Source organism: Stenella coeruleoalba (genome assembly GCF_951394435.1).
Source record: "Stenella coeruleoalba genome assembly, chromosome: 1".
NCBI lineage: Eukaryota > Metazoa > Chordata > Mammalia > Artiodactyla > Delphinidae > Stenella > Stenella coeruleoalba.
The window spans coordinates 159,235,422-159,256,678 of NC_137169.1; the positions used below are offsets into that span (position 1 = coordinate 159,235,422).

Here is a 21,257-nt window from a genome sequence, read left to right on the forward strand (position 1 = left end):
CTCTAATCGACGGGGTTGTGGGTTTCGGGTCTGAGACACCAAATCACCTTACAAGACGTATGATAAAAAACCCACACTGCCCAGAACGGGCAGCTACCCTTAGGGAACCAGATGCAGGTTGATCCTTAGGCGCTGGGTGATGACGTACTGCCTTAGACCAGGTGGTGATTGGTTTCTGAAGAGGGGGGTTGGCCGCCAGTGCGACGCGGAGCCCTGTCCTAAGCCTCGCGAGAGCTGCGGTCCTGGAGCGGGATGGCCGCGGAGCCGGGCAGAGCTGGCCTTTGGCTCCTGCTTCCCGCTCTCTGGCCTGAAACATGGCCCGGGGTCCTGGCCCGCTAACCCGGCCTCGCCCCGGCACAGTCGCCATGCCCAAGAGAGGAAAGCGACTCAAGTTCCGGGCCCAAGACGCCTGCTCTGGGCGAGGTGGGCGAGGGCGGGGGCGTTGAAAGGCTTGGGGCTGGAAGCAGGGAGGGGGCTGGACAGCACCGAGGCGAGTGCTCGCCTGCCTGCGACGGGAGGGCGGCTGGACTGGGTACTTGGAGTGAGCAGGAAATCTTGGTGGGGAGGAAGCTGAGGAGAGAAGGCCTCCTCCTTTGAGGTTTGGTGCTGTGTTTCAGTGACTGTGGCGGATTATGCCAACTCGGATCCGGCCGTCGTGAGGTCTGGAAGGGTCAAGAAAGCCGTCGCCAATGCTGTTCAGCAGGAAGGTAGGCTTCCGACGAGTCTTTTCAGACTCAGTGAAGAGAGAACTAGGTGCTTTATTTTCCTGGGATTCTGCCTCAGTGTTTTTCTTGCAATCCTTTAGGCATCTTCCTGTAAACATGTTTGCTCTCCTCGATGGTTACTCATATATTCAGGGGAGGGGAAGCATTAGTCAAGAGCAGTAGCAGTTTCTGTAGCAGAAATATTTTATTTCTGTCTTCCCATAAAAAAACAAACAAAAAAAAACCTTTGTGTACTTTTCTTTGGTTTCCACAGCTTTCTTCCTGGTTATTAATCTTATTCCTGTTGTTCACATATATTCTCCACTTAGCTCTGCTGTTTGCTTCTTTGTGTAATAACCTTGAAGTATTCTTTTCCTTTTCTCATGCTTCTCTTACTTTCAAGCTTCTTACTCAGGGGTCCGTGAAGCTTGTGTTTTCATGATATGTACTGTCTCCAGCCCAGGAATAAGGTTAAATTGGGTTTAATTCCTCTCAAACACTGCTCCTCAGAATTTATGCAAATGAAAATAGCATTCACCTTTTGCTTTTACCCTGAAGGGTTTATAGTGGAGAATAATTCACTCCCTTTTTCTTCAGGTCTTAAGCAGTTTCTGCAACTTTGGAGTCAGTTTGCTCATTACTTTCCAATTTTTTGTGTTTAAAATGCTATTTTTTTTTTTTTTTTTAAGATTCTCAGCTTCCTTTAGCAGACTCTCACACAGCTTTTGCTTTTTTTTTCTTTTTTCTTTTCCTTATGGATGCTGATATCCTGCCTAAGCCATGGTACTCTGCCATCTCATTCTCTTCTTATTTTCTTCTAGTAAAATCTCTTTGTGGCTTGGAAGCCTCCCAGGTTCCTGCAGTAGAAGCTTTCTCTGGGGCTGGTGAGCCCTGTGACATCATTGACAGCAGTGATGAGATTGATGCCCAGGAGGAAAGCATCCATGAGAGAACTGCCTCCAGAAAAAAGAAAAGCAAGAGGCACAAAGGTACAGGGCTCGCTCTCTTTTGGATTATTAGTCCTATGTGTGGTGATAACTTGAAGCTGTCACTTTGTCAGTAGCACAAGAGGTGATACCAGTGGAGAACCAGAGTTTGGATCTTTCTAGTGGGACAGGACTTCAATATACCAGGGCTTTCTACTTATATCTAAAGTTGAGAGGAAAGGAGATTGGTAACAGTAGTAGCCATTCATTGAGAACATATCATTATCAGGTAAAATCCATGTAGCAACAGGAAAACAAAAAGCCTTTGCATTTCTGGATTTCTGAATGTGTAAGGAAGCAGAGTTGTGAAAAAAATGTTCTCTCTCCCAAATATGTGGATTGTATATAACCAATTTCACTTCAGCGAAAGTTAGATTATTATCGTGGACTTTTAAGTGCTCTGCAATTGTTAATGCCTGCTTTGTGTCTAGTAGGTACTGTAGGAAATAGAGAAATGTGTGATGTTTATGTATTAGTGGCAATAAAACTTACACAAATGAAACAAAGAAAGGTAAACTAATGGTATACAATGTGCCAATGCATCATTCACTGGTTTGCTCCAGACTTAAGGAATCAGACTCTTGGGGTAGAGCCCAGAATTCTTAAAGCTAAAGTGGTTCTGATGATCAGCTAGAGTTAGGAGGAAACTAATGTAATAAATGATATGTGTATTTTTGGTCTCAGATCTCTGAGAACTTTCACCTATACTTGAGAATCAGATGACAGACTTTTGCATATGTTAAAATATATTGAAATAATCAATAAATTAATGAGCTGACTTTGCTTTGAAGTTATACCAATTATTGTCAGTGATACCACTCTTTTCCGGAACCAAGAATGTTAATAGACATTCCTCACACTTCTTTGTTCCTTAATTTCTTGCTTTAAATCCCTGCTCATCATCATCATTGTATTAGATATTTCTCTTGATTTTCCTTTTTGGTTTTGAGCACATTCCACAGAAGAGCTTACAGACTTTAAAAACATCTTTATTGAGATAAAATTCATCTCTTTAAAGTGTACAATGCAGTAGTTTTAGTATGTTCTCAGAGTTTTTTTTTTTTTAACATCTTTATTGGAGTATAATTGCTTTACAATGGTGTGTTAGTTTCTGCTTTATAACAAAGTGAATCAGTTATACATATACATATGTTCCCATATCTCTTCCCTCTTGCGTCTCCCTCCCTCCCACCCTCCCTATCCCACCCCTCTAGGTGGTCACAAAGCACCCGAGCTGATCTCCCTGTGCTATGCGGCTGCTTCCCACTAGCTATCTGTTTTACGTTTGCTAGTGTATATATGTCCATGCCACTCTCTCACTTTGTCACAGCTTACCCTTCCCCCTCCCCACATCCTCAAGTCCATTCTCTAGTAGGTCTGTGTCTTTATTCCCGTCTTACCCCTAGGTTCTTCATGACATCTTTTTTCCCCTTAGATTCCATATATGTTAGCATACAGTATTTGTCTTTCTCTTTCTGACTTACTTCACTCTGAATGACAGACTCTAGGTCCATCCACCTCACTACAAATAACTCAATTTCGTTACTTTTTATGGCTGAGTAATATTCCATTGTATATATGTGCCACATCATCTTTATCCATTCATCCAATGATGGACACTTAGGTTGCTTCCATCTCCTGGCTATTGTAAATAGAGCTGCAATGAACATTTTGGTACATGACTCTTTTTGAATTATGGTTTTCTCAGGGTATATGCCCAGTAGTGGGATTGCTGGGTCATATGGTAGTTCTATTTGTAGTTTTTTAAGGAATCTCCATACTGTTCTCCATAGTGGCTGTACCAATTCACATTCCCACCAGCAGTGCAAGAGAGTTGTGTAGCCATCAACATGATCTAAGTTTAGAACATTTCTATCAACTCAAATCTATTAGTATCATTCCTCATTCCCTCCCAACACTCTCTCCCACCCATCCCTTCTCCCAGGCAACCACCAATCTACTTTCTGTCCTTATAGATTTGCCTATTCCGGACATTTCATATAAACAAAATCATATAATATGTGGTCTTTTGCATCTGGCTTCTTTGACTTAACATAATGCTTTCAAGGTTCATCCATATTGTAGCATATATCAGTACTTTATTCCTTTTTATTGCTTTTTCTTTGACTGTCATAAATAATGCTACTATGAACACTCATGGACAAGTTTTTGTGTGAACATATATTTTCATTTTTGTCAGGTAGGAGTGAAATTGCTGGATCACATGGTAACTATGTTTAACTTTTTGCGGAACTGCCAAGTTTTTTATGAAGTTTCCATTTTATATTCCCACCAGCAGTGAATGAGAGTTACAGTTTCTCCACATCCTCCTCAACACTTGTTATTGTCTAACTTTTTAAACTATAGGCATTCTAGTTGATGTGAAGTGGTATCTCATGGTTTTGATTTGCATGCTAATGATGTTGAGCATCTTTTATGTGCTTATTGGCCTTTCGTGTATCTTCTTTGGAGAAATGTCTATTCAAATTCTTCACTCATTTTTACATTAGGTTATCTTTATATTACTGAGTTGTAAGAATTCTTATGTATTCAGGAGACCAGTCACTTATCAGATACATGATTTGTGGTTTACAAACTCTTAGCTATAATTCATCTTTTACTTCCTTGCTGCACTTTACCCCCATTAGGGTCCTTCATTCTCATCAAACTGGTCTTTTTTTTCCCCCTCTTTTTTCATTTAGCTTTTTAAAAATGAAACATATACAAAAGAAGAGAGAATAGTGTAATGAATCCAATGTGGCTATTACATAGCTTCAGTTATCAACTCATGGTCACTTTTGTTTCAGCCACTACCCCCTCACCCCCACCTCAACACACACACACCATACACACTTGATTATTTTGAAACAATTTCCAGATATTCCATTTTTATGTCTGTAAATATTCTGGTAGTTATCACCAAAAGATAAATGCTCTTAAAAAAATTATCACATCTAAAAAAGTTAGTGATTTCCTTTTTTTTTAAAAACTACTTTATTATTATTTTTTAAATTTATTTATTTATTTTTGGCTGTGTTGGGTCTTCGTTGCTGCGCGTGGGCTTTCTCTAGTTGCAGCAAGTGGGGGCTATACTTCATTGAGGTGCGCAGGCTTCTCACTGTGGTGGCTTCTCTTGTTGAGGAGCATGGGCTCTAGGCGTGCCAGCTTCAGTAGTTGTGGCACGCGGGTTCGGTAGCTGTGGCTTGTAGGCTGTAGAGCACAGGCTCAGTAGTTGTGGCACACGTGCTTAGTTGCTCTGCGGCATGTGGGATCTTCCCAGACCAGGGCTCAAACCCGTGTGGCCTGTATTGGCAGGTGGATTCTTAACCACTGTGCCACCAAGGAAGCCGAACAGTAATTTCTTAATATCATCAAAATCTTGTTAGACTTGTCTCTTTATTGCCCTCACATGTGTTTTGTTTTTTTAAATATCCAGGCTTCATGTTAACTGTTTATTTCACTTGGAATACTTTTCCCCTTAACCTATGAATATCAAATTTTTTGTCCTTCATAACTTATCTCCATGAAGCTTTCCTTTACTGATTCCATTTCCTACATTTTGAAATTTCTTAATAATTGTGTGTAAAACATTGGCAATTTTTATAATTACTGAGTTTTGTCCCTAAAAACAGAAAATTTTTAATAGTACTCTGCTTTGTGAAAGTCCTCATGGGTCTCAGTGGAGGAAATTCTGATAGTTGTTTGCCTTCTCTTTTAGAGAGAGATTTAATGTGGGAGAAGGGGGCCCCAAATGTGGTAGGCTGAGCCTTAAATGGTTACTGGAGATATCAAGAAGCATAAGAACCAAAAAAGACGATGTTGTTTTAGAAGTATTGGTCTCTGTTATGAAGAACCTAATGCAAGAACCTGATTGAGTCATAGGGCTGCAGGAAGCAGCTAGAAAAGCAGAGGCAGCTTCAGGGAGGTAGTTGTAGGGGCTTTTTGCTCAGGAAACAGAAAGAAAAAAGTTGTGTTTTGGATAGCTATATAACTAAGTCTCGATTAAAGATTATGGTTAGCCCAGATTCTGGTATCTCTGTGGAGTGTGAATTTTTATTTGAACCTGACATGTATAGTGGACCTCAGGGTCAAGAGAATTAACCCTAATGAGGTCTGAAGGAGGAAGAGGTGGGGATACATCATCACAGGGTATCCTTGAACACTGGATGCTTGTGGCCAGAATTGTAGATCAAGCTGACAATGAAACAAGAAGAAACCAGAAGACACATATCTAAGGCAATTACTGAGTAATGAAAATACACTGTAACTTACTTGTTTTTTTTTATTTAGTTTGTACCTTGAGGTTTCCTCATACCATCTTAAAATCAGTTTTATTTTTTAAGTGACTGAATTGAAGAAAATGTTTGGTGGATGGGGACTGCAAGGGAAATCAAGGGCAGAATTTATAGTGAAAAGCTGGACTTTGGAGAAAACTGGGTTCTGTTTACCTTGAATACGTGCAACGTTCTGTTTTCTTATAGTAAAATGGACACAATAATATTTTCCTTATTTCCACTGAAAAATTATTATAGTTGAATGATATAATGTATGCAAAGTTACTTTGAAAACTTCAAAATAGTATGTAAATAGTGGTTAAATAAAGGCCTTAAGAACAAGACCTATTCACTTGGGCAACAGGAAACAAAAGTTTTCAGCAGCTAGAATAAGCAGGAAATGATGAGTTTGAGAGGCTTCCTTGGACCTATTTAAACCATTTTCTTAACTGTGCAAGCCCTGGGAGAATTGAAATGATTGGGGATCTTTATATGTGCATATGATAGAAGATCAAAAGTTATAGTTCTTTTTTCTGTTTCAGAAGATCTGGATGGGGCTGGAGGAGAAGAGTATCCCATGGATATTTGGCTCTTACTGGCCTCCTATATCCGTCCAGAGGACATTGTGAATTTTTCCCTGATTTGTAAGAATGCCTGGACTGTCACTTGCACTGCTGCCTTTTGGACCAGGTTGTACCGAAGGTGCGACCACAGAGAGCTCACTGTGTTATCTGTGTAGCTTATTTCTTGTTGTTTTTGATTTGGAGCTACTCTCTGGATGGTGACCTCTTTTCACTTTCTCTACTGCATGCCTGGGCATGAACCTAGCTTTGAATTCCTTGAGCTCCTCTTTAATTTAAAATTGATATTATTAATTCATCTGGTAATTGTCTTCCCTATGGTTACCCACTTTTCTTCAGCGGTTTATCTTAGCTAGAATTTTCAAAAGTTATAGATGCCCATCTGTTTATCTTTGCAACTGGATTTGTTGTTTCTTAGATTTGCTAGTCATCTTGAAGTATCATATAGTCTTTGTAGTTATGCTGCTCTGTGTATAGTTGTAGTGGTGAAGAGGGAGTGAATGATGTGATTAGTAAGAGGGCTGACTTTTGATGCAGGGTTAGAAGTGTAGTGAAGATTGTAAATCGTCAGTAAGAATGTGGTGGAAGGGGATGGTGAGGTATCAGGGAGTAGAGAACTTTCTGAGACATGTGACAAGAGAACTTGGTGGATCTTCCCCAGTGCAGGTTCTTTTTGAGCAGCTGAAGTATATTGTACTGGTATAAAGTCAGAGACTTGCCCCTTTTTTAAAGTGAAATAGTGAGGATTTAAAATTTTTAAATGAATAGAGGAGTGCAGGATTACAAGGTATATTGGGTTTTGCATAGAAGAGACGCAAAAGTAGCTAAGAAGTGAAGGAGATAGTGATTTGTGTGTGTGTATGTGAGAGCACTAGGGACAAACTAACTACTGGCCAGTGGAATAGTATAGTAAAATTTGTACTGAGCCCAGGAGTCCTAGGAGACTGGCCTAGAGCAGAAGAGAGAGGTCACTTATTGGTAGGAGTAATGTGTCATGTTTTAGGCACTACACGCTGGATGCCTCTCTGCCTTTGCGCCTGCGACCAGAGTCAATGGAGAAGCTGCGCTGTCTCCGGGCATGTGTGATCCGATCTCTGTACCATATGTATGAGCCATTTGCTGCTCGAATCTCCAAGAATCCAGCCATTCCAGAAAGCACTCCTAGCACATTAAAGAATTCCAAAGTAAGTGACAATTAGTGTTGGGGTTTAACAAATGGACTCTTGTATAATGGGCCTGTTATCATGGCTTGTTTCCAGCTTCCTTGATGGGGTGGTCTAGGGCCATAAGTACCAGGCTGCTAAGGGACTAATGTAAACTTTCAGGGCTTATGGGTATCTCTTCTCCAAGACATTCCTGCTGTGCTGGGTTGGCTCATGTTATCTTTACCTTAAAGCTTTCTTGTGCTTTTAGCATATTCCTTATTCTCTTTATTTTAATTTATTTTCATGCCTTATACACTGGGCCACTTTAGATGGTTTAGATGGTTTGATGGTTTGGGCTAGGAAGAACACAACTCAAATGGTAGATGTAAACTATAATTCTTAAAAGGTGCTTTAAATCATGATACAAAGATATAAAACGACTTACTAATTTTCTTTTTCTAATGTGACCTTGACATCTGGATTTCCACTTTCTTGTTAACCTTAAAAGATTCTGGTGTGGACTTCTTCAGCATTTGCAAAGTGCCCACTATTGCCAGGCTCAGGGGTGGGTTGTTTCAGAGACTATAAGGTACTTCCACTCATAGACTTTAGCCCTGTAAAATTCTTACTGTGTTCTAGGCCATTCCTTATATCTTGGAATTTCCCCAGTAGTTTATATTTGTACATTGTATTCAAGGTTCTGGCATACTTCTGATTTGTAAGTAGGTCTATAAGCCTTTGGTCCATTCTCTCCTTTTTTCTGCCATAATGAAATATCTAGTGAACACATCTTTGCCAAGCTAGACTAGTATAGCATATATGATTATTTAGGCAAGTTGATGTCTCGGCCTTTTTCTCATTCAACTAATACTATTGTCTAAATTTTGTATCTTTTGCGTTTGTTAATAATTTTTATTACTCTGTTCCTACCCAAAGTCTGGTGTTCTATAACACTTCCTATTCTCTTCTGTTTTGTTTTTATGCTTTGGATGTTACATAATGATTCTTTTCCCCTAGTTCAGCTCTAGTGTGATAACATTCTACCTGATACATATTGATTAAAAGGGTACTGTTGATTCAAGATCGTCATGGTTCCCCCCAGGGTTGCAAACTGAGGTGGTCAGGGCCATTGGCTGAGCCAATTTAATGTCACACTAGCTGATGGATTTAGGGCAGGATTAGAATGCTGGGTGAGTAGAATTTCATTCCTTCTCCTTGTAATATGAGTGGACAGTGTATCATTTCACATTTATAGTTTTTCTCCCCCAAAAAACATTTGATCTTGTCAGGTGAGGTGGGGATCATCCCAAAGCTAACCATGCTAGGGGTGAATCAATTGTTGGGAGCAGAGCAGCATTGGGCAAACTCCTCATGCTTGACACATCCTCGCGGCTCCAGTGCACAATGCAAGTGCTACTGCCTAAATCTAAAATACCCATGTCTTCATATTCTTATAATTGTATATTAAGTTTTTTAAGTGGACTAAAAAAGTGACTTTTAAGTGGCTAAAAGTCAAGGTGGTGATAACTAAGGTCTTAATCCAGACAGGAAGGCTAGGCCACCTGTCTGCTGCTTTTGTACCTGTTGTTAGAGATCTTCTGAAGAGGATGTGGGACCTGCAGTGGCAGGTGTCCCATGCATGGCCTTGCTAGTATAACCACATCGCATGGCATTCAGGAAGTTGCCAGCATGCCTAAGGGAAGTTGTCCCATGTTCCTGGACTCCACCTTTTCGTATTTGATTCTCCCTCTCTCTCTTTTCAGTAGCATAGCTTGTGTGGGACACTGGAGCCGTTGTGTTGGCAGCAGAAGTGTTTGCCCCTTAAAGCCAAGCCCATTATTTTTGATGGAACAGCAGGACCTACAGGGCATGTCTGAAGGGCAGGACAGCTGGCACGGCGGACGACCCACCCCTTATCCCCTGGGAGGTACTTAACTTCTTGTGTTAACCCTAGCTGTAGCCTGACTTTCCTTGAGGGGCTTACTCTAGACTGAATTCAGCTCACCTCTGTAGTTTCCATACCGGCTGTCTGCTCCCAGAAGGTCCTGAGTGGTTTGCTCCTATTACGTACAGGGCTGGCTGTCTCTGCCTGCCTTATGGCTTTGTTATCATCTTGTCTGGTGGCTACTGGCTGCCCTTATATTTTAATATAGAGGAGTGGCCTGCTGAATCAGATAATGCCCCAGTCTCTAGAGACCATGTTTCTGTCTTTAAAGATGAGAACAATAGGGGTTGACCTCAATAGCATCTGAGGTTGACTTATATTGGTACCTCTTCTCTTTACTGAATAGCCTTGGGATTGTCTCTTTTCATGTTGCACCAGTGTCAAATTGTAGTGGTGGTGTGGGGGAGGTGGGGGTTTCTATCCGTGCCAAAGTAAAAATCTCAGCATTGGGACCGTGGCTGGCTTTAGAGCTAGCAAACAGAAAGGTTATTTTTATTTTCTTACAGTGCTTACTTTTCTGGTGCAGAAAGATTGTTGGGAACAGACAGGAGCCAATGTGGGAATTCAACTTCAAGTTCAAAAAGCAGGTGTGTGCTTTTATCATCTCTTTGCTTTTCAGGTAATATATTACTCTAATTTTACTAGACATAAAATTGCCTCATTAAAATCAGATAATACACATTAAAACATATAATGTCATAAAAATAAAAGAAAACTGTTTTCTATGAAAGAGGCACAAAGATTTAATAGCTTAATGCAAAGAGTAAACCTTGAGTGGATCCTGGATTAATGAACAAAGAGCAATAAAAGACATTTTTGGTACAATTAAAGAAATTTGAGTATGCCCTGGATATTAGATTATATGAAATTATTGTTAATTTTCTTAGGTGTGATAATGTTACTGAGGTTATATATGTATCTTTATTCATGTTGAATAAGGGTGGAATGCCAGTGTTACTTTCAAATGGCTTTGCCTCCCCTACCCCAAGAGTTCATGTGTTTTTTTTCTTAATATGTGAATATATATAAAATGAGAGGTGAGGGAGAGAGAAAACAAACGTGGCAAAATATCCAGTGGTAAAGGGTATACAGGAGTTTATTGCATGGTTTTGTTAACTTTTCTATATATTTGAAGACTTTCAAAGTGGGGAAAGGGAAAAACTTGTTATAACAATGTACTGAGGTTATTTGACTAAGAATTTTTTTGTTTTTCAAAGCAAATGTATTTGTAAACAACAATACTTCATATGGTTTTATATCTGAGGCAGTTTGGGCAAGCCATGGGGAGAGGGACTGCCAAGAGTCTATTTATAAGAAGAGTAGATACTATTGCACCTTTATCTCTGCCTTTTTCTTGGACTGTACCTGAGATCTTGGCTACAGTGAGGATCTGTTCTGCATGTCTTTACTTCTTGTCCTCAGCAGCCTCATTTCCTCCATCTGTCTCCCATACTTAGTATCTCACTGAGGTGACACATTACAAATAGAATTACAGTTGTCCCTCACTTGATGACAAGTGTGTTCCAGATAAGTTTGTATTTAAAGTAAATCATATTTTTACATTGATTTTTCAAAAACACGGTTCTAGGGATGAATTTTGGCTCTGATCATTTGCTTTTAATAAGATGTCCACAATCTATGATATCCATTAGATGTTGGTAGAAAGTCCACCATAGCACCTTTTTGGGAGGGAACTGAGGGGCAATCTTTACAGTGTATACAAGCTAAGACCAGAGCTGCTGCAGGAAAGTGAATGCTAAGATTTCCTCTAGCTCTGAGAGTTGTGACTCTTGTTTTATGATGCCTGGAATTAGATGACCACTTCTGCTTCCATCCCTTTTTGTGCAGCAGATGTTCTTTGGAGTCTGACAAGTCACAAGGAATTTGTGATCTCTCAAACATTGGAGGGCCTCTGATAGAGCTATAAGTTTCCATGTCTTGCCAGATGGTAGGAAACACCATCTAAATGAAGCACCCACTGTCACATTTCTCATCCACATGTGTTTCCATGTCTTTCAAAGGTCAGATTTTCCTTGATCTGTATAGAAACTGATATGTATATTAAAGAGAGAAGAGATAACGGAAAAATGGATCTCAGCAGCTTTAGTTAAGCCATACCATTTTCATTGGTGGAGTCTTAGAGCCATAAACATTTCCTCTAACCCATTAGAGTAATTCTTAATTCTCTTCAGTCCCCTAGATTAAAGAGCAAGTGTATGGGAGGATTGCAGCCTCCCATTCAGTACGAAGATGTTCATACCAACCCAGACCAGGACTGCTGCCTACTGCAGGTCACCACCCTCAATTTCATCTTTATTCCAATTGTCATGGGAATGATATTTACCCTGGTAAGTGGAGACAGGATGTCATCCTCAGCTCTTTCATAGACTCACTATACTTAGGGTTTGAAAGAAATTTGTAAATTTAACCATTGAGGAAGAAATCTTTCAAGAATAATTTTAAACAAAATCTGAAAGCAGACTTGTATACTAGGAATAGACATATTTGTGAAGTTAATTATGTCTGAGAATATTTTACTTCTGTTTCCTTCTCTATAGTGAACAGAATGTTTTTGCATCTCCTGTGTAGTGTTCATTAATGTTTGAGAAACATTATCCTGTTAAGGTTAATGATGAAGCTTATACATGAACACTGTATGTCAGGACCTGAGGCATGCATGTGGTATCATATATGGAATATTAAAATGTAGGGTTACCAGCTCTGTCTTTTGTGTGATGCTCTGACTATTCAAGGTTTAGCTAAGAATTAGATTTTAGCTAAGAATTAGATTAGTAAACAACAAATATGCTTCTGGTGTATTTTCCATGTTTTTAACATTTTTAACTGGATTGGCAACTGGAGAGTTCATGTAATTTATCTTCTCTGTATTTTAAGCTTATGTTCAGAGATGTTTCCCCCTCCACATTGAAAATAGCTTTATTCTTTTTTTAATGGTAAAATAAATAATTCATACTTCATGTGAAGAATTTAAATAATACATAAACACATTGAGAACAGTGAAGGTGACTTAGACTTCCACTATCCTATAACTGCAGTTAACTTTTGGGGAACTGTTCTTTAATGTATCTGTTAATATATATTCAATACATGTATACACCCACTCTCTTAAATAATTTTGTATAATTGAGATTATGTCATATATCTGTTTTTATTGTAGGCATCTCTCATTAAGCCACATTAATGACTTATTTATATACTTATTATACTCCATATACTTCCTACTCTTAGAATTCTATACAGATTTACGTATACATAAACATTTAGAGATTTTGTGGTTTATTTTCCAAAACAGTGTGATCAGATCAGTTTCATGCATCTTGCTTAACTTGCTCAATAATATCTCATCAGAATCCCTTCAAGTCATCTCTTATAGCTCTAATCCAATTTTTTTAAATTGTCATTAAGGTAGTCTATGTGCATGTGTCCTAATTTGTTCAGCCATTGGAGAGGCTTTCTTTAGCACAGTTTAAATATATGAAGCTAAGAAAAACTTATAAAAATCACCCTTAATTTTTAATATCTTTGCAAAAAAAGATAGTACAGTGCTGTTGGTATAACTTAGAGATTATTTTGTGGCCTAGTTCATGTCAGTTTTCTAGATTGTCTCATTTTAGAGTGAGTCATAGGAAAACAAGGTTGTTTAATTTGAGTACTGAATTTATTTTTCCCTCCCAGTTTACTATCAATGTGAGCACGGACATGCGGCATCATCGAGTGAGACTGGTGTTCCAAGATTCTCCTGTCCATGGAGGTCGGAAACTGCGCAGTGAACAGGGTGTGCAAGTCATCCTGGACCCAGTGCACAGCATTCGACTTTTTGACTGGTGGCATCCTCAGTATCCATTCTCCCTGAGAGCATAGATACTGCTTCCCATCACTGAGGGCAGCCCTGAGCTAGGCCAGTCCATTTGTAATCAGATTCCATTTTGGAAGGGGCAGCTGATTGTATATCTGGTCAGTAATGCACATGCTCTTCAGGTTTCTGGGGCTCCTTCTAGGGGAAGGAGAAGGATTGAATCAGGAGTAAAAACATTATGATTTATAAACATATTTTAATGTAAAATTTTGCATTTGAAAGGTGAAACCTGGCCCTATTTTCTGTGTTAAACCCCATTTGGTGCTACTGAGTTTGTTCTTTATTCTTTTATCCCAGCCAGAGTGGATGATCTCGCTTTAGGGGAAAATTAAACTCTTAAATCTCCAAACAAGGAAATTTCAGCATTCCCTTATGGATCAGAGTAACCTTAGAGGCTTAAAATTGTTGCTACTGTTGCTTCCAATTTAGCTGCCCCTCAAATTCAAGTGAATATTTCCTCTTCTCCCTTTACCCCTCTCTAGAAATAAAGCAGGTGACAGGGTTTTCATAAACTTATGAGATTGACTTGTGTATCTTTCTTTAAAAATATTTGTCACATAAATATTTTTTTGCCAGTTTTGGATTTTAGGTATTTTTTTTTTGCATGAAGCTGATAGTAATGATAATGATTTTGTGCTACACTAGGAACTTTTCGTATCTCTAGTTCTCACAATCCTGCAAGGTAGGTGATACTATTCCCATTCTCTGGCTGAAAAAGCTGAATCAGTGACTTAAACAAGGCCATACTATCCAATAAGTGGCAGAGCCAGAATTCTGACCCAGGTCCTTTTGCTGTGCCACAATTAAAAAGGTCAGTCTCATTATTCTTGTGGTAGATGGTGGCACAGGGGAGTAGGCAGAGTGTACATAGATAGAAAGAGTAAAAGGGTGAGTAAAAAGTTGATTGTGGTATACCTTATCCCTAATCAGCCTAAAAGTTATATAAGATTGATGAAAGAATCTTTTAAATATGTGTTTCCAAGTAAAATGTAAAACAAATCAAGACAGTTATTGCAGGAAGTATAGTGATATTTTCATTGAATTGTTAGAAGGGCATTTATTATGAAGGTTCATTAAAAAATTGCATTCTCATATTGAAACCAGACTCCTGCACTATAAGAATTTAGTGACTCCTTTGCTCTGCTCTGCCCTGTGCTGCCTATGAGAGCTTGGCCTTTTATCCCTGCAGAAATGCTCATGTCCTCTTGGTGAGAGGACTTGGTATAGCTTGTGTACTCTGAGAAGAGGATCATGTTTTTGTTTTGTTTCTGCTAACAAGATAAGTTTGCTGCTTGTCTCCTCCCACCTGCCCCCCACCCAAATTAGCTAGGGAGCTGGATATTAGCTACAGGTGGCATTACGACCATATTCTTTAAACATGAAAATCTCATGGGGGTAGTTATTATCATGAGCTTGACTGCTAAATTAGTGTGTTGTTTTTTCCTTACCATTCCCTACCCCCTGCTATTTAAAGAATATTCTTAGGAAGCCCCTGCTTAATACAGCTGCTAACAGCTAACCTTACCCTGCACTGAGGGTGGTACTAAAGCTGTTCACACAGAAAGTGAGCCTGGGTCAGTGAAAACCAGAATTTGGGCAGTTAAATGATAAAAACAAAAAACCCCTGAACAATATGCACCATCTCTACAATCAGAAGTTGCCTCTTTGAGGCAAGAGGAGAGAAGCACACAGTCCCTAGTTCCCTGAATTAAAGATGCCATGGAGCAGAAGGGAGTTGTCCTGGTGGATTTTGTGTCCCCCATTTAGGAGTTAACTTTTAGAAGGGGAGTGAAATAAATTTGGCTTAATAATTGTGTTCTGACTGATCTTCCTAGTTTTTGTATGAAACTCCATGGTATGATGATATTGCCTCAGCTGTTCTCTTAGTATAATATTGACAAACACTTGGTAAAGTATGTTATCAAAGGTTGTCATGGCTTCAGCCTTCCCTCTGCACTGACTGAGTTGCCTTTTCTAGGATGATTCCTGATTCATTAGTGAAAGGATATGAAGTGTCTCAGGGATTTCCTTTTGATGAGAACCTGAAACTACCTGGAGAAGAGTTGGAACTTTCTGAACTGCTTTTGTAAAAACTGCTTTGTACTTGTCACTTCCTTAAATATGTACCTTGATTTTGCTCTAAGGGTCAGACAAACAAAATACTTAGCTTCATTTCTTACCCCTCAAATAAATCGGAATTACTCAGATTTTCCTGCCTTCTACCAAAGATACAAGGAAACTAAGCCAAAAGGTGGATATATTGCGGGAAAGAAAAATATTAATTAATTAATGGTTATATGTGCCACTGATCTCAACTACAGCATTTGTTGCTGATATAGAACATGTGTGTGTATAAGTCTGTACACATGGCATGTATATAAAAATCTTTCACACTTGGAGCAGTGTGTACTGGGTATTGTAAAGGATTGAGTAGGCACTGTGATGATACTTCATAAACCAGATGGGAAAGATGCATTAATAGCCACCGGTGACAGGGTAAGGAGCAATTCAAGAAAATGTACAGATTTAACCAAAATTTGTCAGGAATTTTGGCATTGAGACTGTCTTCATACTATGTATATATAATAGACAAACATTTCATTTTATAGTAAGTGTTAGCACAGCCAAATACCTGAATTCAGGCAAGCGACACAATTCACTGAAGTGCACCCTAGGGAAATGTATCTGGATTAGGTTTCTCCACTTAAAAAATGGGTACAACCAGAGTAAAAGTAGTAGATGGGCGCAAGAGAAAGGTGACGAACCATTGGCAAACAATCACAAGGCCAGTACTGAGGCCAATTTAGAGAGCAGGTGGTTAGAGACAAAGGTAAGTTCAAAGGGATATGTGCTGCACCTCACTGGGAAGGAGGCAGGACTCCGCTGGGCTCTGAAACTTCACTGGCGTTGGGTAAAAACCTCAGCTCTCCGCCACCTTGTAAGGGACTCTCCAGGCAGCACCAAGATGGCGCGCAGCATCAAAGAGGCTCCTGTGTCACGTGTGAGGGAGCGCCGGGGCGGAGGCGTGGCCTCGAGGGAGTCGGTCAGGCCCCGCCCTTGAGGTGGGGCCAGGGACTGTCAGCAGAAGGAGGGGGTAGGACCTTGAGGAGGGGCGCCAAGGCGCTGGTGGAGGCTGCAGCTACGTTCGCGCCTGCTCGGCTCCCTAGGACGCGTCGGGCTCCCGGGGTCCGGGGTGGCTTCTTGCTCGGATACGAGCTGCCCGGCCTTCAGTGATTGCAGGCAGGTGAGCGTCCAGAGCCCGGGTTGGGGAAGGATGCCTCTTTTTCCCACTTTCAGCTCCCCTCACAGTTTGGGGAGGGCGTCTCAGTGTAGCGGTTCTGGGGAAACAGCACCTTTTTACTCAAATGTGTCGTCTCCTTTAGACTTCGCTACTGCTTCTTCTGCCGCCCCTCACCAGCCTTTGTAGTGCCCTGTGCCCTTGGAGGTGAGAATGGGGGGACGATGCCCGATCTGCGGGGAGGGCATGGAGTTCGCCTTCAGCTCCATCAGCTTGGGGCGGGGGGGCTGAGTTGGCAACTCTCCCGGTGGAAACTGGATGGACTGCGCCCCCATTTCCCCTCCAGGAGAGTCAGAGAAGAAGAGCCTGGGCCATCTCCGCTCCTTTGGCACAAGAGGTACTGAGGTCTTCGCTCTTCCCGGGGGTCTTATTCCTTCCCACGTTGCTCATATCACCCGTTCTTAATATTGCTAGCTCTCCATTCCTCGAACTGCCAGTCTCAGGCTGTGCCAGAGATGCCCCCATCTCTGCAGTGCCAGGGCGGTGGGGTGGAAGGAGCGGCCAATCCGAGGTCTGGTGAAGGTGGGGTTGAGTGTGGGCGCAACCATAAAAGAGTGCTGGAATACAGATTCCTGAGCTGGGAGGGTGGGAGTGGGGAACTGACTTTCGACCACGCAGTAGGGATGTTTTCCCCGTACAGTTTGGTGGTGGGTGGGAAGAGAGAGGTCCGGTTGAAAGACTTGGAAACGAGGTGTGGCTGGGTTTTTTGTTTTGAGGAGGAGGGATTGAGGACAAGGTGCCACCAGGTGCTAAAGTCACCTTTGAGGAGAGGTATGCTGGTAGAGGGGTGGGGGAATTGGGGCTGCTGTCCTATGTGGTGAGCAAGTGGTTAAGGAGGAGACTCTGCTTAGCATGGAGATCCCCTCCTGACGGGAGCTTAAGGGGCTCCTCCAGTAGCCACGTTTCAGGTTCTTCCCCCAGTCTTCCCCGTTGGAACTGGTACCTAGTACTTTGTTTGACATCCAACAAATGTTAATTGGGCACCTACTATAATGCCAGACACCATCCTAGGTGCTAAGTCTTCTGAAGGCAATTTAGGGCTATGGAGCACCTGAAAGGTACACACAGTAGACACTGTTAACAGCTCTGCACACCGCCAGCCCCCGCTCCCCGCCCTCCACCAGCCCCAATTTTGTTACATTGCTATTGGATAAGAAAAAGCCAGAGCCCTGTCCACATCCTTTCAAATAACTGTCTGAACTGGATTCCAACCTATCCGCCCCCTACCACTATTAATTAGCAGGGAGTCCCAAGGAAAACTACCTTAGCAAAAGGAACAGTTTGAATGATTTCCTTTGGCTATTTTCTAGGACTTTGTCCTGAGGTGTGAGGAGGCTGCCTGGGATAAAAGGTATCTCAAGATAAAAATGAAGCAATGAATGGCACAATGGTTATCGGGGGCCAAGAATGCACTAGACACCCAGCACAATGGGAGACACCATCTCTGGAAGATAGAAGAGTAGGGGTGGGGGGATGTGAAAGGGAAATCTCGTCCAGTGGTATCTGGGCATGTGCAGCTGAGCACGTCATGATGCCGGAACTGTGGCATGTATAAGGAAGGTCTGGCAGCTGGGTGCTAAGGAGAGATTGGAGGGGCAGGGCAGGGCAGGCAGACAGGCTGCTGGGTCTCCTTTCTAGGAGATTGCTGAAATCTTAGAGCTGAAAGAGCTGTCAGGGATTGCTTGTGGATCCTTTCAGAGAGAGCCTCTGAGGATAGCAGGGTGAGAGCTAGGGAGAGGAGCAGGGCCAGGGAGGTGGGGGCCAATGGGACTTTAGGATATGGGGGAGATAGCTGAGGTCTTTCTATGCCAGGGATACTCTACTCTGGGGCTTTAGGCCCTTGGATGGGTTGACATAGAAACAACGTGTGGTTTCTGAGTGGTATGGAGTTGTGTGTGGTGTGTGTGTACTGGAGAGGAGGAGTTGGTATGGAGCATGGAGGACTGAGTGAAAGCGGCCTCAGAGTCTAAGTCCCAGGTAGGGAATTGGGAGAAATGGAGGGGAGGGAGTGGGGTCAGAGGGAGGGGTGAGTGTGTACTGCAGCCACATGAAGTCACCATACATCCCCCCCCTGGCCTGCTTGCTCACTGAGCTATAATTAGCTCTGGAGGGCGTGTGGTGCTGGCTCACAGGAGTGTGGCACTTGGGATGGCCAGCAGAGTAAAGAGTACTCAGAGGTGCTGGTGCTGGGCGAACTCTGAGAGGGGGTGTTTCTAGGGGACCTTTTCTGAATTGGGAGTGGCCTGTTAGGACCTGAGAATGTCATGGGGAAATAGCAGTGGGGGAAGGAGCTCTAAGCCAGGATGGTATGAAACTCCAGGGCTGGCAGAGCCTGAGGACTCCCCTCTTATCTCCTGGCCGCTGGCTCACCAGTCACGCAAGAAGCATGATTGCTGCCCAGCTCATTGCTCTGCTTTCGGAGAGCATTGGGAGCTGCAGCCCCCCGCCTCCCTCGAGTGTCTTCTGTTCCCCCAGGTGAAGTCAGTTCTAATCCAGAGCCACTTCTTGCCTGTCAGTCAGGGGCTGAGAGGCCTTGGCTGGGGTTGCTTCATCCTCAAAGAGCTGGAGGAGAAACTATCACCAGTTAATTCAGTTGGTCATACTCCAAGTGGTGCTCAGTGCTGACCCCCAGGCTGTGCCAGAGACTGAATCTTTGATCACATGCTACTCCGTATTGCTCCCAAATGATTACTTGTATATCTTAAGTTCTTTCAGGTAGACTGTGAACTTGTTAAGGGTAAAGATTGTATCTTACTTGCCTTTTGTATCCATAACAATTCCTAGCTAAGTAAGTAATCTACTACAGCATAGGAAGTCTACTGACAGTAATCGTTGGATTGAATTAAAGAGATCTGTCTTCAGATCCTCTGGGTTCAATGAAACCTCCTTGCAACTACAAATATTTAACCAGGAGCAGAGGATCCTCTGGGGACCCAATACAGTGGTATTACATCAGTGGGGGAATTAGATTCTATAGGCAGTGAAGTGAAAATTCCTAAATCTCCCATAAAGCCATGGTATGTGGTTTAGGTTTATAACTCTGAATAATAATACTAATGTACAGATATAGTATGTATTATATAGTAATTATAAAAATACATAATGTATACAATGATTTAAAAGAGTATTTAAGTACAAGTATAATTTTGTAGTTAAGTGTCAGATGAAATAGCTGGTTTGCATTTAGAGGCCTTTATTGCTCACTTTGCCCAGTCAGTGGAATTTTATTTATTCTCATAAATTAAATGCATGTCTGATGTGACTTCATGGCCACTGTCTTCAGATAGATAACTGTCATTTTAAAGGAGAGATAGGTTTCCATTTAATTTAAGAAAAACTTCCTTAGGACAATGAGGGATTCCTCATTTAGCTGTGAGCTCCTTATTCCTGAAGGATAATCAAGTAAAGACTGAACTGTCAGGGATGTTGTGGAAGGAGCTCCCTCCCAGGGTGGGAGGTTGGCCTGCATGACTTCAGAAAACCTTTCAAGCCGGAATCTGCAGTTCCAAGTATGGGCAGGGGTGGGGGTCGGCACTGGATGATAGAGGTTCTTGACAGCTACTACAAAAGAGGATTTTCCTGTGTTTGGCTTAGAGCAGGGGTCCCCAACCCCCAGGCCGCAGACAGGTACCAGGCCAAGGCCTGTTAGGAACCAGGCAGCACAGCAGGAGGTGAGTGGCGGGCCAGCGAGCGAATCTTCATCTGCCGCTTCCCATCGCTCCCCATCTCTCACATTACCACCTGAACAATGCCCCCGCCAACTCCGTCCGTGGAAAAATTGTCTTCTACGAAACCAGTCCCTGGTGCCAAAAAGGTTGTGGACCGCTGGCTTAGAGGATAGCTGCTGAGAGGAGGGCCTGGGAAGTGCAGCCAGGTCAGGAGCTTGACGTTGACTGTTCCATGAAGAGTGAGCATTCTGGGAGACTTAGGGGGTGACCACTGCCATCTCTAATGCACACGGAGCCCTGGGCTCGGGAGATTGGGCAGTAGAGCTCTGATGGATGGTGGTAAGTAGAAGGGTGGGCTCGGCCCAGTTCCTTGACCTCAGCTCACACTAGGCCAGTTGTGGAGTACCCCAAAATTTTGGCCCTTGTTTGGGACAGAGCACATGGAACAAGTGGAATTTTCATTCCTTCATTATTATCCTCATCCTTCCCTCCTTTCCCTCTCATACATTCCCACAGAAATTCAAGACCACATATACACTTACACTCTTTCATGACCAGTGATACGCTTTCATGATCATGCACACACACAAAGCTCTCACGGCACCCATGAGCTCTTATGAACATACATGATTTCATGACTCCCAGATGCATTCTTATGACTGCACACACACATGCATTCTCACGACCACAGTCGTATACCATCATGAGCCCTGTCATACACTTATGACCACACACATCCACACACAATCTCACCGTTATACATACTCATGCTCTCTCAT

General features: G+C 42.1%; 1 protein-coding gene across 4 annotated transcripts; it reads left to right on the forward strand.

Moving 5' to 3' along the window:
* The first annotated feature begins 238 nt into the window (after positions 1-238).
* Positions 239-16,013, forward strand: TMEM183A (transmembrane protein 183A). Of its 4 annotated transcripts, none has more exons than XM_079936553.1 (8): positions 239-423; positions 618-707; positions 1,526-1,693; positions 6,507-6,666; positions 7,549-7,729; positions 10,142-10,222; positions 11,828-11,983; positions 13,332-16,013. In XM_079936553.1, the coding sequence occupies exons 1-8, from the start codon at positions 315-317 to the stop codon at positions 13,515-13,517; spliced, it is 1,131 nt and encodes a 376-aa protein (XP_079792679.1). In that variant the 5' UTR covers positions 239-314; the 3' UTR covers positions 13,518-16,013. The 4 variants fall into 4 exon arrangements, with proteins under 4 accessions (XP_079792679.1, XP_079792681.1, XP_079792680.1 ...); XM_079936555.1 differs by having other exon boundaries at positions 11,836-11,983; XM_079936554.1 differs by having other exon boundaries at positions 6,510-6,666.
* The last annotated feature ends 5,244 nt before the right edge of the window (positions 16,014-21,257 follow it).